Source organism: Corythoichthys intestinalis, chromosome 18 (genome assembly GCF_030265065.1).
Source record: "Corythoichthys intestinalis isolate RoL2023-P3 chromosome 18, ASM3026506v1, whole genome shotgun sequence".
NCBI lineage: Eukaryota > Metazoa > Chordata > Actinopteri > Syngnathiformes > Syngnathidae > Corythoichthys > Corythoichthys intestinalis.
Genome location: NC_080412.1, coordinates 24,702,192 through 24,718,185, shown reverse-complemented (window position 1 = coordinate 24,718,185; position 15,994 = coordinate 24,702,192). Strand labels below are relative to the sequence as shown.

General features: G+C 40.0%; 1 protein-coding gene across 4 annotated transcripts in view; it reads left to right on the top strand.

The window, feature by feature from the left end:
- Positions 1-1,568: 1,568 nt before the first annotated feature.
- dscama (Down syndrome cell adhesion molecule a) overlaps positions 1,569-15,994 on the top strand; it is a 200,470-nt gene continuing 186,044 nt past the window's right edge. For 2 of the 4 annotated variants that reach the window (XM_057820055.1, XM_057820054.1), the window contains exon 1: positions 1,571-2,557. In XM_057820055.1, the coding sequence (XP_057676038.1) occupies positions 2,515-2,557 (43 nt within the window). In that variant the 5' untranslated portion in view covers positions 1,571-2,514. Of the gene's footprint in view, positions 2,558-15,994 lie in introns of all 4 variants that reach the window. The other 2 variants (XM_057820053.1, XM_057820056.1) reach the window with 2 other exon arrangements.

Genomic DNA, 15,994 nt, shown 5'->3' with positions numbered 1-15,994 from the left:
AAACTTGCCATTCGACAGTAATTAGCCATTAAATATTCAATGAACCAATAATAGAAATAGAATTCGGCTATTGCGAGCACAAGAATCGGCTTCAAATGCCTAATTCAATGCATTCCTTAATATGATAATAATTTAGCTTTTACTTCACATGCTGCGCTTGTGTCATTCACCACACAGCGCACTTAGATCGAGACCGCACGCATGATATAATATGGACAAGCACTACTCACAGTCGTGGTTTCCTCAACTTCCCATGCATTTCGGCAGAACCGCTACTAGTCGCCGTCATTACCCGATCGTCACGGGCGTGTCATAACAACGCGAGAGCTAACGAAACCACTGTAACGCACGCTCCGTAGCATTTTCTTCACAGCCCAAAACGAAACTTGCCAAAACAATGGACAGTCTGATCATCGACGCCAGCGACGTGCAGCGATTGATTTTCAACGCACCCAGGAAAACAAAATTCGAACTTTGAAGTGATGACGGCAGCCAGATCTGTTTGCATGGGACAGAGCTTGTGTGAAGTGTGGAGCGGTACAGAGATCGTGAGTTTTTAACCCTGAAAAATAACCCACTACAATGTGGAAAGGGCAGCATATTGTTTCCACGAAACGCAGTCGACTTAAACATGAACATGTGGATTAGTTGATCTTCCTCAAGAAAAATATGCCCTTCAAAAAAGATATGGACAGTGATGAGGAATAAAAAATGAGGAAGCACAGGCGTAATTGTATTATATGCTATTACTGTGTATTAGGTTAAAGTAATTATTACTGATAATTTATTATTTATTTATGATAACACTAGCAGGTTTAATTCTTTTTTTTTCTAGAGCTGCTGCATATAAATAATATTTTTTGTTTGTAAGATGTTTATGTTTAAAGTTTGCACTTCAATAACTTACCTCTTTTGTTCAAAACACCAGGAAATACAGTAATTGAATTACTGCACTTTATTGTTGTCTGTCACTGAAGTTTTATTTTATTATTAATCCCATTCAACAAAATGACGGTCATATAGTAAGCCTTTTTTTTTTCCCATAAAAAAAAAATAAAACATAACATTGGTATAAAATTTTGTTGTTTAATTTTGCTATATTAGAAATGTGGTCTTTGTACAGTATTTTAAATATATAAAAACACACACAACAAATATTTACTATCGTATCGTTTTCACTCTATCGAACCGTATCGTTCTTACACTGTATCAAATCGTATTGAATTGCTCGGCCTTAAAAATTTATCGTTTTTTAATCGAATCGTAACTTGCGTATCTAGATACATATCGAATCGGCTTCGTGCCTGAGATTCCCAACCCTAGTATTTTGGCACAATACCCTCGGGAATTCATAAATCCGCCACGGAAACTTGTGATTTCTTCAGAAATCCCATTTAAAGGCCAGGTTTGATCTCAGCCAATTAAGGCAATTTATCATTTTGCCTCGACCAAACGTCTAACCAGTCAGGTGAAGCCTCTCCCTGCCCCTCCTTCCTTCTGTTCTGTCCCTCATAAACCATCCCCTAGCCCGCAACACAATCGCAAAACCAGCAGAGATGCCAAGTTTCTAACGATAAGGTCCTTTTATTCTTTCGTCATGGGCCACCTCTATCAGTGTTGAGGCGAAAGACAAAGAGGGAGTTTAAAAGCTCCCTCAGAGGTTCAGCTGTGCTCCCTCCACCCACTCACATGCATGCACCTTTAAGGCAATGGGAGAGGGAGGACGCCGCAGCGGAGAGGAAGGCGAGGGTTTATCCTACACTTGCGCAAGGCAGGGCAGGTTGTAGGCGCACGGACCAGTGTGCGCAGTTTGTGTGTGCGGGTTTCTGTGGAAGAAAGATGCATGTGCTTGTTGCTCCCCGGATGGAGAGAGGTGGAGAAGAGAACATGAGTTCCAAACGCAGCTAACGATCATCGGTGTGCGCGCTTTTACGCAAATTGAGCCCATCCGTTCGTGGAGACGCAGTTCATTCACATTTTGTACAGCCGTGATTTGTTGTTGTTGTTGTTGTTTTTTTAAATAGGATTTGTCTTTTTTTTTATTTTGCGTTTTTTTTTCCTTTCTTTTTTTCTTTTTTGGAGGGGTTATTCCATCCTCAGTCAGCAGCCGCGGCGGAACCTCTCACCTGGACCGGAGCGCACGGAGCCGGGCCCCCTCATGTTCAACGCCAGGCAGGGGTCTGACACGGGGGGACGGCTACGCTGCTGAGGCCCCGCGCGGTCCACCTCCGAAATTGAAGTCAGGAGACGCAATACTTGTGGATACTCTACTGCCTCCCGCTGCACCACAAGACAATCCGCTGCAGGAAGAAGCTCTAAACCTCCTCCTCTTCATCTTCTTGCCTGGATGGTGTGAGAGAGAGGGACCGCACGAGATTTGCAGTCTAAAAGAGACGCACGCTTAATTCTTTCATTGCAAATGACTTGTTGAACAAATAAAAGACATCCAAGGAGGAAAGAGTGCGGGGAGAGAAGCAGAAAAAGCCTAAGCTTGGATATTGAAAGGAGCGGGGCATGTGGATATTGGCTCTTATCTTTTCCCAGTGCATCTTGAATGGTAGGTGGAGTGATTTTTTTCCCCCTTTGGCATGCTTAAACTTCAAGTTTATTCTAACACATCACATGTTGTGCAAGGTACAAGTAATCTTTCCAATTGTTTCCAAAGCCTCTCCAAACAGTCACTGGGGGGCGGGGGGCTGCTGCTATGTTCAGTCTTGGGCAGTGGGCCGTTTGGAGGGTGTTCATCTATATTAACCTTCAAGTGTAAAAACCTTTTATGAATTTAAAAGATGTTTTTAATCAAATTAATTAGGAATCTTATGAAGCAAGAAATAAGGGGCTCCTATGCAACAATGGGCGCAGCATGTATTGAAACGTAGGATCTACATATTGATGTGTTTATTGATTCAACCCCCACCCTGCATTGACATTTTAGTAAATTTTACGCCTCGAGAATTTCTTTTTATTATTTTCTTTCTCATTTGTCTTAATCTTCAAACACAGTATTCATTCTACTGCAATCAAACATCACTAGGCCTCACTCTGTTATTCTAAAGATGAAGTAAAACATTAAATTGCATTTGATTACAAATGAAAACAACCTATTTTGAATAGCAATTATTGCTACTATAACACCATTTTATCAGAAATGTAAAAATGTTTTAACTTGAACTTGCAAAATTATTGCAACATTACTCATTCATTTCATTTATGATTTTAAAATGAAGTTTTGCCGTGCAGAATATCTCAAATGTATCTCATTGTAAAATGTATTAGTTATAATGTGTTTTTATAATTTATCAATGAGATGAATTAACATGCACATATTTGGCTATTTTGTCTTTAAGAAAAAGGATTATTGAATAGCTAGTTTTTTTCCCTCTTGCATTGCACCCGCCATATTAGAAGCACAGACATGGAGGCATTTGGGATTGGGGGAGTGGAAAGACAAGCCCTTATTACCCCTGTCTAAATGCATATTGCGCAAAAATGAAATTTGACTTTTTTTTTCATAAAAAGTCAGTCCCTTCAATCATGTAGGATTGACAACCAGCAATTGTGGTTTTGGGTGGCTGTGGGTGAAGGATTTTATTTAATGGCGAATCCACCGAGGGTGTGTGAAGAAGGGGGGCAATGAGGAGGACAAGGGGCTTTAGGGTAGGAATTGCAATGAAAGCATGGTGGTGGGGGGAGTAATTGTCTTTAAAAGAACATTGGGACACTTAAAATGTGTTTTGGGAGCGGTGCGGAGAGGAATTTAAGGTGAAGCATGTTCTAGGAAAGCAAAATTGTAGGCGGTTGTTATTCTTCGGGGAGAAGGGAGTAAATACTGTGTTGCACCAAAGACTCAATTCTAACTGGAAGCGAAGCAATTTCTGACAGATATGGTCACGACACCGATGACCATTTGAAGTCTTTCACATTTAAGATTTCTGTTTGCTGAGCGTGATGTATTGCTTTGCTTTTTTTTTCCGATCGTTGGTCCAGGCGTAAGCGTTGCAAAATGGCTGCTGCTCGAGACATCTACATGGAAACTTTGAATGGCAGCAGCAGCATCACTTGGACAGGAGGCTGCGACATTCGCGATGAAAAACTCGGCCGTGACATTTTACTCTGATTCATTGATTCAGATTGCATTTATACTGTTTGTATAGGTTTTGTTGAACAAAATTATTTTTGCCTTTTTGTTGTTGTTGTTGTCGAGCTTAGCTTAGCTGAATTCAGGCTGAATAAAAGGGCCGTTGTTATTGATATAAGACAACAAAAGATCTGTGCGTCTTCCATTAGAACTGATCTCAGTAATGCTCGTGTTAGGATGTCCTCTCTTCTTTTTGGATGAACAGAAATACAGGCTTTTAAGGCAGAGCTCTCGTGCAGGATGCTGAGGTTGTCTCTATGGAGACCTGCTTTAATGAGTGCTGCTGCAGTGTGGGTTTGGGGCTCCCTTAATACTGCACTGTGTTCAGGTGACCCTGGAAATGCTTCCCAAATACATCTTTTCTAGATATGAGAAAGGCATTGCATGTTGGAATGAATCACGATAAATGTTACTTACTGGCATTTGCAATGCCTGTTTGTAGGAGATACACTTGAAGTATTGGCAGTTTCAACCCACCTATTTGCATCTCGGCATTGAAGTGGTCATTTATGAATATTGCCTACTGTGCAAACTCCATTTTGCTCTGAATTGCCCATTTGTGGCCACATTTGCCAGTGATGAAATATTCACTGTCATTGAGTGTAAAAATACTGACGTTATGGAGTTGTATTAAATGGTGCTTGAAAGGCTTTAAATTGCTCTTGAAACTGTACCCATCAAGAGTTTTTAGAAATCTGTACTGTTTTCTATTTACAAAGGGGTGAAATTGGGTATATGGAATATAGTGTTCTTTTTGCTCAGCTGAGCCTCGGGGTGAAATATGATACATGTTCAATGGTGCGCTAATAAGCTGGGCAAATACAGCAATGATGCACTTCAACTGTCCCTTTTTAAGATCAGCTCAGGATGAAAATGATTTTCATAGTTTGGTGGGCTTGTGACTTATACTAAGGTGCGATTGCATGCCCCCCCCCCCCCCCCCCCCACACACACACACACACATTGACAGCAGCGAGTAGGATGCAATTAGGGCTGAATGATATTGGAAAAAAACTGACATTGCGATTTTTTTTGGGGGGGGGGTGGTTTGCAAAATATATTGCGATATTAACACTAGAAGAATTTTCACCAGACTTGAATAGGTCTGTTTGGAAACACTTTGGCAGTCTCATTATGACCACATAGTATTCATTAGAGATGTCCCGATCCGATCACATGATCGGAAATCGGGCCGATCGCGTCATTTTTCAGAGAATCTGAATCAGGTGAAAAGGATAGGGTTTTTTAAAATTAAAAATGATATATTTATGTTTTTCTGCTTCATGCTCATACAGCCTTTCACACTCCGTCCTGCGTCCAAACAGTTTTTCTTGGTCACCACTGCAGCTGGCGTTTGGTTCTTAAAGTTAACTATGATTGACAGGTTTGTAGCTTTGATCTGGCCAGAAATGCCTCGTAGTTCTACGATCAAAGGCACAAATGTGTTAATCATTGTTATGCTTGGTAAACAGTCTGAAGTGTGCTGTGCCAACTCAACTTGCATAAGCAAGAGGCTGTTCTCGGCAGCGTCAGCATCAAAGCAAAAAATAAAACATTTTCGGTATCGGATCAGGACCCTCTATCAGCAGATTCTCAAAATCGTGTGACTCCGACGCAAAAATATGCAATCGGGACATCCGTAGCATTCATATAATACCGTTTAATCCAGGCTAAGGGGGTTTATCTGTGAATGATGAATATTGGTGTATATAAAAGTGATCCACAAAGCCATGTCACTGCACAATTGCTGCTTTTATGAAGAAAACCAAAAGCTCACATTAAAACAACAAAAAAACAATCGCACGTCCTGCGATGGGACTATTGCGCAAGGCGCACATTGCGATGGTGATGTTCAAACGATAATATTGTGCAGGCCTAGACGCAATGTTAAAATTTAACATGTTAAATTTGTTACACTGACCAACGCCTATTTAGCTCATTATTCTACATTTTATTGATATCAATTCCATTTTCTCAACACATAATAGATGGACACTTTGTGGCATTTATTAAGGAAAGAAAAATCAAAGCGTATTTTCTACATAACAACATATATTTTCTGTACATCTTATCCTCGCATGGGTTGCAGGAGTGCTGGAGTCTATCCCAGCCAGACAGCAGCATACATGATAACAATTCAGTGAATCTAAGACAAGTTGTTCATCACAAGTAGACATGTGTTGATTTCCGGTTTCAAGGTATACCGTGGTATGAAAATGTCAAGGTTTCAAAACCGCAACAATTTTCAGTCATACCATCCCTAAGGTATTAGCTGTTTTTTATGTCCCAAAAAATGCATGGAGAAATTTTTCGCTTACAGCTGTAAGCCTCAATCCTCACCCACCGGTTGTTTCTCAGTGTCAGTGAGTCGGTTGGAGGAGGTGAAACTCGTGAACTTTTTCCCCCATCGAAGAAAACGAAATCGCTGTTATGGCAATACTTTGGCGATAGAAAAGTTAGACGGCTGGGGCTTAAAAGGAGGAGGGCCAGCCGACATGTAAAACATGTGTGCGAAGGGTGGCTGCCGAAGAGGAAATACCTCCAATATTATTTCGCATTTATACAGACTTAAAGGTTAGTAAACACTGTCATGAAAAGTTCCCACCAGGTACGAGAGTTAACTCCAGCGTGTTTAGTGTGTCTAGTGGTGGTAAAACATGTTTTTTTTTTCTCTCTGGCAACTGTCTGTGTTTAGAAAGAGTGTGTATACAATGTAAACATGATACGATTAATAACCAATTAATACACATGTGGTTATTATGGAAAATAATTCAATTATTTTTGTTCTGATGGTAATAATGTTGGGTTGTGGGTTTAGGCTCACCTAGAAGACAGCATTTATTTTGATTTTATTTAGAATATTTCAGGTATATATATTTTTTAATTTTATTTGAACTTAACATTATTCTGATGTTCCAATTTCCTAATGTTTTGAAAAATAGAAATCCTGTTCAATTGAATTTATTTTTTTAAACCCAGATATCTCAAAGTAACACATTCTAGAGCATTGCAATACCGTGATACTGTAAAACTGTGATATTTTAGCTTAAGGTGATCATACCGTCAGAATATCATACCAACACATGCCTAATCACAAGGCAATTTATCAATGATATACCATAATCATGGTTTAGGCCAGTACTTCTCAAAGAGTGGGACGCGTCCACCCATGGGGGCATGGAGCGATGCTGGGGTTGGGACATCATTTTTTGCTGGAATGGAATAAAGTGTAATTGCACATCCACTCAGGGGGTGGCAGTGACGCTCTCATATTCAGAGTGTGCGCAGCATTTTTGAACCAAACGAGCACAGAGCAAAGAGCGCTGGAGATATGAAGAGCTGAGACGAGGAAGTATGAAGAAGCGTATGTAGCTTTCGGCTTTGATCTTTATTACAGTGGCAGATGAGGAAAGACCAGCGTGTTTACTCTGTTTAAAAATGTCTGCAGTGGAAAGCAGGAAGCAAAATCAATTAGAAGTCTCTTGAAGACATTAGACCCCAATCATATTGATGAGCTGCTTGATTTTTTTTTCAGCGAAAACATCCCGAATATTGCTAACAATCACCCGGCTTTGTCAGTGTTACATCAGTAAACCAGCGAGCACAGTTAGCATCATATAAGGTTGCATACCAAGTTGCTCAGTGCAAAATAACCCCACGCCAAAGCAAAGTAGCTGATACTGCCTGCAGCAAAAAGAAAAACTGTCCCTCTGTCCAGTGACACTGTCGTCTTTGTTCTATTAATTTCTGTTTTTTAGGTCAAACTGTTTGGCATGTTGTCCTTATGAGTCAATGTTGCTAATCAATTTAAACTTATTATCATTTATTGACTTCATTAAGTTTCATTTTTCAGTATCATACGGTCAAAAGATGTATCTTGAGTTGTATTTTAACTTTGGTTGCAATTTTTTCTTTTTCTTAATTCCGATGATACTATTTACAGTGATGGCAGAGAGTTCAGGGGGCACGAAATGTTTACATGCTCCCTTTGGGGCGTGCGTGCATGATGCACACATATACTAAGCTTGAGAACGATGAACCGATACGACCAGATATCCGGTTTTACAGGTGAGAGATACAGATGTATCGATAGTAAAGTTACCATTCGACAGTAATTAGCCATTAAATATTCAATGAACCGATAGTAGAGATAGAATTCGGCTATCGCGAGCACAAGAATTGGCTTCTAATGCCTAGTTCAATTCATTGCTTAATATGATAATAATTTAGCTTTTACTTCACATGCTGCGCTTGTGTCATTCACCACACAGCGCACTCAGATTGTGACCGCCGTCGTGGTTGCCTCAACTTCCCATTCATTTCGGCAGAACCGCTAGTAGTCGCGCCGTCATTACCCGATCGTCACAGGCGTGTCATAACAACGCGAGAGCTAACAAAACCACTGTAACATACGCTCCGTAGCGTTTTCTTCACAGCCCAAAACGAAACTAGTAGTGGCAACGAAGCAACATGCTAAAACAATGGACAGTTCGCGCACCACGCCAGCGATGTGCAGCGATTGATTTTCAACGCACCCCAGAAAACAAAAGTCAGACTTTGAAGTGACGAAGGCAGGCAGGTCTGTTCGCATGGGACAGAGCTAGTGTGAAGTGTGAAGCAGTACAGAGATCGTGAGTTTTTAACCCTGAAAAATAACCCAATACAATGGTGGAAAGGGCGGCATATTGTTTCCACGAAACGCAGTCTACTTAAACATGAAGATGTGGATTAGTTGATCTTCCTCAAGAAAAATCTGCCCTTTCAAAAAGATATAGACAGTGATGAGGAATAAAAAAATGTGGAAGCATAGGCATAAGTGAATGACTTTGCTGTGTACAAGGTTAAAGTAACGATTATAGACCTGTCTGTTTTTTTTTTGTTTGTTTTGTTTGTTTTTTATTCCCCCAGTTATACCAGTGGTAAAGCATAATTTATTATTTATGATAACACTAGCAGGTTTAATTCATTATTTTCTAGAGCTGCTGCATATAATTAATATTTTTTGCCTGTAAGATGTTTACGTTGAAAGTTTGCACTTAAATTACTTACCTATTGTGTTCAAAACACCAGGAAATACAGTAATTAAATTACTGCACTTTCTTGTTGTCTGTCACTGGAGTTTTATTTTATTATCAATCCCATCCAACAAAATGACGGTCATATAGTAAGCTTTATTTTTTTTTTCATAAAGAAATAAAACATAACATTGGTATGAAATTTTGTTGCTTAATTTAATCTTTAATTTTTTTTTATATGTTTAAAATACTGTACAAACACACACAACAAATGTTTACTATCGTATCGTTTTCACTCTGTATCGAACTGTATCGTTCTTAAACTGTATCGAAACATATCGAATCACTTGGCCTTAAATATGTATCGTTTTTTAATCGAATCGTAACCTGTGTATTTAGATACATATTGAATCGGCTTCATGCCAGAGATTCCCAACCCTAACATATACGTCACCCTGTCCTCTCACTGTTTGCTGACGTAAATGCTGCATTAATTCCGGTTTGGGAGACTTGAGAGTTCGGAGCGCCACCACATTTTGAAAAATGCGGCAAAAATCTAATTTAAAACCACATACGAAAGTGACCTAGATCGAATTTGAAATGGTCCCTATGTGACTTATCCCATTCAGAAAGTCAAGTTAATGCCTCTCGCGAGTCAGAAAAACACATAAAAATCTTTAAGACCTGCAGTATGAACGTAGCCTTAAGTCGCATAGAAGTGGACCATTTGAAATCCGATCTGGGTCACTTTCGTATGTGGTTAAATCCGATCTGGGCCACATTTTTCCGGAATGTTGCGGCGGTCTGAACTGTCAAGTCTCTTAAACCAGAATTCATGCAGCAATTACATCAGGAAAGGGCCAGAGCGGCACGCAAGACTGCAGCGATGTAGCTGTTCACTAGCGTTAGCGCCTACTACGCAGGAGGCGGTCTTGACCACAGTCATAAAAAATTACAATGAAGAAAGGATAAGCCTGATAATGCTCGGTTTCTGACTGTGCACCAAATGAGCAATATTTCAGTATTGCTTACATGTCCGAGTCGGAGCAAACTGACGCACACACATAAAGCCTGAGTTATGCTCCTGCGTTGCGGTAACGGCGAGGTGATTACGGCGTCAATGAGCAATCGATAGTTCTCTGGTGAGGAATGCGTTGCTCTGTAATTCACCGCCAAGCCACTTAAAGGGTGTGGCGTTATGTTTGTACGGTTTTGGGGCATGCTTGTTGACTTCCTCTAGTCTAGTTTAACGGAGAAAAAATAAACAATGCGAGATGGAACGCTTGAATGTAAATCTTCAGCTCATCAACATTGAATAAATGTTGATCATACAAATGTTGAGGCGCAGATGATGCAGAAGACTTTTCCGAGGCGGCCTGTAGTTCTAGCCTCGGGTGGAAATCAGCAAGCTGTGGCGGCTAGCTTCAAACTGGCGTCGAGCACTGCGTCCAGAGTTTTGTCCGAGGTCTGCAAAGCCTTCCAGGCCGATTTGTTTGCCGTGTCCTACAACCAGCCAGTGGGAAGCCATAGCAGATTTCTGGCGGCTATGTAACTTCCCAAACTGCATTTGAAGCCTTAATGTTAACATTATCATAAAAGCACCGCGGCACTCTCAATCAGTGATGATATATTTGAGTGAACTGTCTGTTGTGGAAAATTAAACATCAAAACAACACTTGACATCAAACTTGTGCTTTATTCTTCACATACTGGAGGTGTGACACGTAAATAAGTCAGACTCACAGCAAACATATGTACACTATAAATGATGAAGTGCACCAACCAAAAATACGACATGAAGTGATAAAAAGCTGGCAGTCTTTGGCCGACTGGGTCACCGCTTCGTGTGGCCATTCGATTCCGAACACACACACACTCGTCTCGGTGGTCCTTCCATTTTTTTATTCAATCGCTGGCTGATCTCCAGCCCTGTATTTTCAGCAATCTCCTCCCACGAATTGCTTGAAATTTGGCAATCTTCAAAATATCTTGACGAGACATTGTAGAAGTTGTCGTACTTGCTCTTCTTTGATACTCTCGTCGGCTTGGTCCATTTTTGCGTGTATCAAAATCATGTTTGATAATGGCAGTGATTTCGCGTTGAACTGGAAACAACAGTCTGAGCGGACCAATCACAGTCCATTTCCGCCACGTCATATGCGTCGACGTGATGCTAGGGTTAGAAAATTCAGTAGGAGCACGTCAGGCTACGGCGCAGGGTCGTAAATTGGGTCTTCATTGACGGCGCGGGTCTGACACGGAAGCATAACTCGGCCTTTAGACTTATCTGTGCGTCATGTACGCACAGTGCGTGGTTATTTGTTTTGATGCTTCTGCGCCTGCTGGTCAGTTTGCTTAGCGCGTGTCGGACTGCGAATTAGTGCGCATGCTTAATACTTGAAAGGGATCTATGACAAAGGCAGTATGAACGGGCACGCCAAAAATACAGATATGACCAAAAAAATCTGAATTGTGCATTAAGACCTTCAGTATGAACCTAGCGTAAGTGTCCTGCCCGACGCTGCGCAGAATGCAGGACGAGATATTTAAATTCATGACTGTCCTGTCATTCTTATTCCATTTGAAGGGGAGTGAAAGGTCAGGAGTTTTTTTCCCCCCACCCTCTTCATATTGTTTCTTTTCACACTTTCTGGAGCACTTTATATAGCGAACTGGCAGGTGGTTCGGCCTAAAACCCATGTAATATGTAATGTTGTAATTGTCTCGGTCAGGCTGAAATTTCATTGCACCTGTGTAATGACAAATAAACCAATTCTTAATGCGGGACATACAGCCACTCTAGTCTAACTAGCTAACAGGCTAGGTTTTGTGCTTACGTACCAATATGTCTCAAGTCCCTATTACAAATTTGCTTCAAACATACTATTGACAGCCATGTTCAGCATATCCTGTTGAGTTGTTTGCCAGGAGATAGAATGTTCCCAAGAGACTCAAATATCACAAAATAAAGGATTAAGAGTTATTGCACAATCTTGCCTATTTGACAAGTCCAAGGTTGACATCATGGTACAGTTTTAACCCAATTATAATCAGACAAAACAACGCTATGTAGTAGAGGTCGCATTAAGGCCAGTAGGAAAAGAGGTCTGTGTGGTGCGGGGTCTTTTGGTGTACTCTGTCACTTCACATAGAGTTAGGACGAGCTGACACAGTCGCAGCAACAAGCCATCTCCTCAGTTGCCCATTAACATCAACAGACCAGTCAACACAATGTAGGCCACTATGAAAGGAATGTGTTTTCAAAATGTCCTGATTTACCAGTGAGGCTGTTTTTGCAATGCTATAATTAACTAATCAGTTGATCATAATGACTTTCGACATGATTATGTTGACCATGTGATGTGTGTTACCAGTTTACAGAATCAGAATACAGGCGCAGTTGATACGATATGCTCATGAAACTGGTAATTGGCAAGTTTATTGATAAGTGCTGCCTACACAAGTGAAATTTTAAATACTGCTCATGGTGCAATTTATTGTATGGGGCCTCACTAGACACTTCATATTCTGGATAATTTGAGAACAAGTAGCTGTTTGCTGATCAAGCTGAAATAAAATGTACTCATTCATCATTGGGGCATTTTTACAAAAGCACATCACAGACATTCTAAGTTAGGTAAGAACTATTTTAAACTGTGAAAAATATGTACAATGTATTTTGCTTTCTTAGGGGCCGTTTACATGGTGACACTGCGACACCAAGACGCAACAAGTGTGTTGCGGAATAGCCTTGCCTTGACACGGTGACGGCGAAAACGTAAGACGAAGACACAAACCTTTGATTCCGGCCTCCAAAGCGTAACAATTCGATTGCTCCACAACCATAAGAATAGACCGCTCTCGCTTCAATGACGTCAGCACTCGCACACGTCACTTTGAACATGCGCAGTCGCTGGTAGTAAACTTTCAAAACAGCAAACATCAGTGATGGATGAAGTACTGTACAAACTTTTTGGTTTTTTTACCGAAGAAAAGATACAGGTGAGAAGAATTACTTAATTAAAAGTACAAGTATCTAAGAAAAAAGTAAATGTACAAAAGTACTTGCGGTGATTAATTTCTTTTAAATTTTGAGAGCAAAGAGGCAGAGAAAGGCGAGTGGACACAAGCGTTCATTGGACCGCGCTGTTTATTGGCATAGGTTTCGGCAACTCCTTCACAACAAACATAAATATCATTTAGTGAAAGGAATATGATTTTTGTTGTGCTATCTCTCAAAAAAATGTTTACAAAAAGAAATAGCTATGCAAAATACACAAATATACTTACTCAGACGTTAATCAAACTCTATTCAAACATTTCGTTGAGCTCAACAAATACACTGTATGGCAATATTTAGCCACAATATACAAACTATCAGAGGTCTTGTACGTTGTGAAGCCAGCACTCAAATGACCATGAAGTACCAGTAAACAGGGAACTACGGCGTCAGTCGAGGGACAAAACACACTCATTGGCTTGATATCTAAGTAATTTAACTCGCCATTCACACCTTGTGGTGTATTTCAATCACTACCTTAGGTAGTTAAAGACTGTGGAAGAACGGCAGGTGACGCTCGGCAATGTCAACAATGGCGAGCTACTAGTTTATTTTTTGATTGAAAATTTTACAAATTTCATTAAAATGAAAACATTAAGAGGGGTTTTAATATAAAATTACTATAAGTTGTACTAACACTTATCTTTTAAGAACTACAAGTTTTTCTATCTGTGGATCCCTTTAACAGAAGGAATGTTAATAATGTTAATGCCATCTTGTGGATTTAATGTTATAATAAACAAATACAGCACTTATGTACAGTATGCTGAATGTATATATTCATCTTGTGTCTCATCTTTTCATTCCAACAATAATTTACAGAAAAATATGGCATATTTTAGAGATGGCTTGAGTTGCAATTAATTACGATTAAATAATTTTAAAGCTGTGATTAACTCGATTAAAGGTTTGAATCGTTTGACAGCCCTAATATATGTATATACATACATACATACATACAGTACAGGCCTAAGGTTTTTGACACACCTCATTCAATGCAACACATATGAAGGTCCCAACCCCGTTGATAATGCAATAAATTCCACTAATGAACCCTGAAAATGCATACCAGTTAAGTCAAAAAACATTTTGGGTGACTCAGCTCATCTAACTAAGCTCATCAAGATAATGGCAAGAGTGTCAAAAAAAAAGTCATCAGAGCAAAGGGTGGCTATTTTAAAGATGCAATAACTAAAAACATATAATATTCTTGTATCTTTTTTTGCTCAGTACATAATTCTACATGTGTTCATAGTTTTATTACCTTCAGTGAGAATATGTAATGTAAATAAACATGAAAATAAAGAAAACGCACGAATGAGAAGGTGTGTCCAAACTTTTGGCATGTACTGCACATACATACATAAACACATACATACATACATACAAGTCAATATTCAAAGAAAGAACCAGAAAATTCATTGACTGCTCAGTTTTATTTAAAACTGTACACAATGGAACAAAACAAGCACTAAAACTGACTGCCCTGTAAACAGAAACTTAACAAGTTCAAAAACTCCAAAACCTAGCTTAATGGCAGATTTCAAGCAACTATTAGGGGCATACTGCCAGCTGCTGTATAAGAGTGTGGTAGTTTTTATTGGTAAATATCTTGTTCACCTGCCTAATGTTTCCTTTACTCTTTTTGCTGCCTCTCGTGTTTAGTTACGGTATAGTTGCACAGGGTTTATCAATTGCGCTGGAGGCATGAAAACGAAGCTATCAGTTCACAATGAGTAAAAAAGAAAACAACAGTAATGTGTAACGCAGGTGACAATTTGAAAAGCAGTGAAGGAAAAACTAACAATACCTGCTGTAAAATGTAGTGAAGCAAAAGTAAAAAGTACGACTTCCTATTTGTACTCAAGTACAGATACACAAAAATGTACTAGAGTACAGTACCAAAATACTTTTACGCCACTGGCAAACAAGATCGGCTTTAATTTACTGTTTTTATAATTTTTTAAAATGTAAATATAAATTATATTCGCGTTTTTGTGCCTTTTGAAGCAAAAGGGGAAACCACGTGGACACCATTGCTTCAAGTGGCTGGGTATGTTTCTTCCAGGCTGAGGAGGTTGTTGTCAAGGAAGTGCACCATTGGCTTGTAAAAACTCCACTGCCCCCTAGGGCCTAGCATAAATACTGCATCGTTGTCATGCGCAAATTGCGACATCGTTCGAATGGAGACGGAACCATGCAAATGTAAACATGAAATTTGTCATATTCTTGGAGCGTTACCATATAAACGGCCCTTAAGTTATATAAGAACTGTTTTAGGGGCAGTTTACATGGCGACTCTGCGACACAAAGACGCAATGACTGAGTAGCGGAATGGCATCGCGTCCATATGGTGTCGGCGAAGACGAAAAACTCTGAGTCCTGCCTCCAAAGTGGAAGAATTCGATTGCAGGGGATTGAGGGGTGCTTTCTCTGCATGCATATCAAAGGCTCCCACGGCGCGAGAGCGCGCCGATAACGTCAGCAGTCGTACACGTCACATTGGGCATGCGCAGCGGGGCTACTAAACATTAAAAACGGCAAATATGATGGAATGTCGGCTTTAATTTACTGTTTTAATAATATTTTTAAATTAAATATGTTGAATGTTTCGATTTTTGTGCCTTTTTGAACAAAAGAAAAATGCCATTGCCTCGAGTGGGCGGGCATATTTTTTTCCGGGTTGAGGAGCTTGGTGGGGTCAAAGTGCATCATTCACTGTCACCTTGTAAATCTGCACTGCCCCCGAGGGCTTGGCATGAATACTACATCGTTTTCATG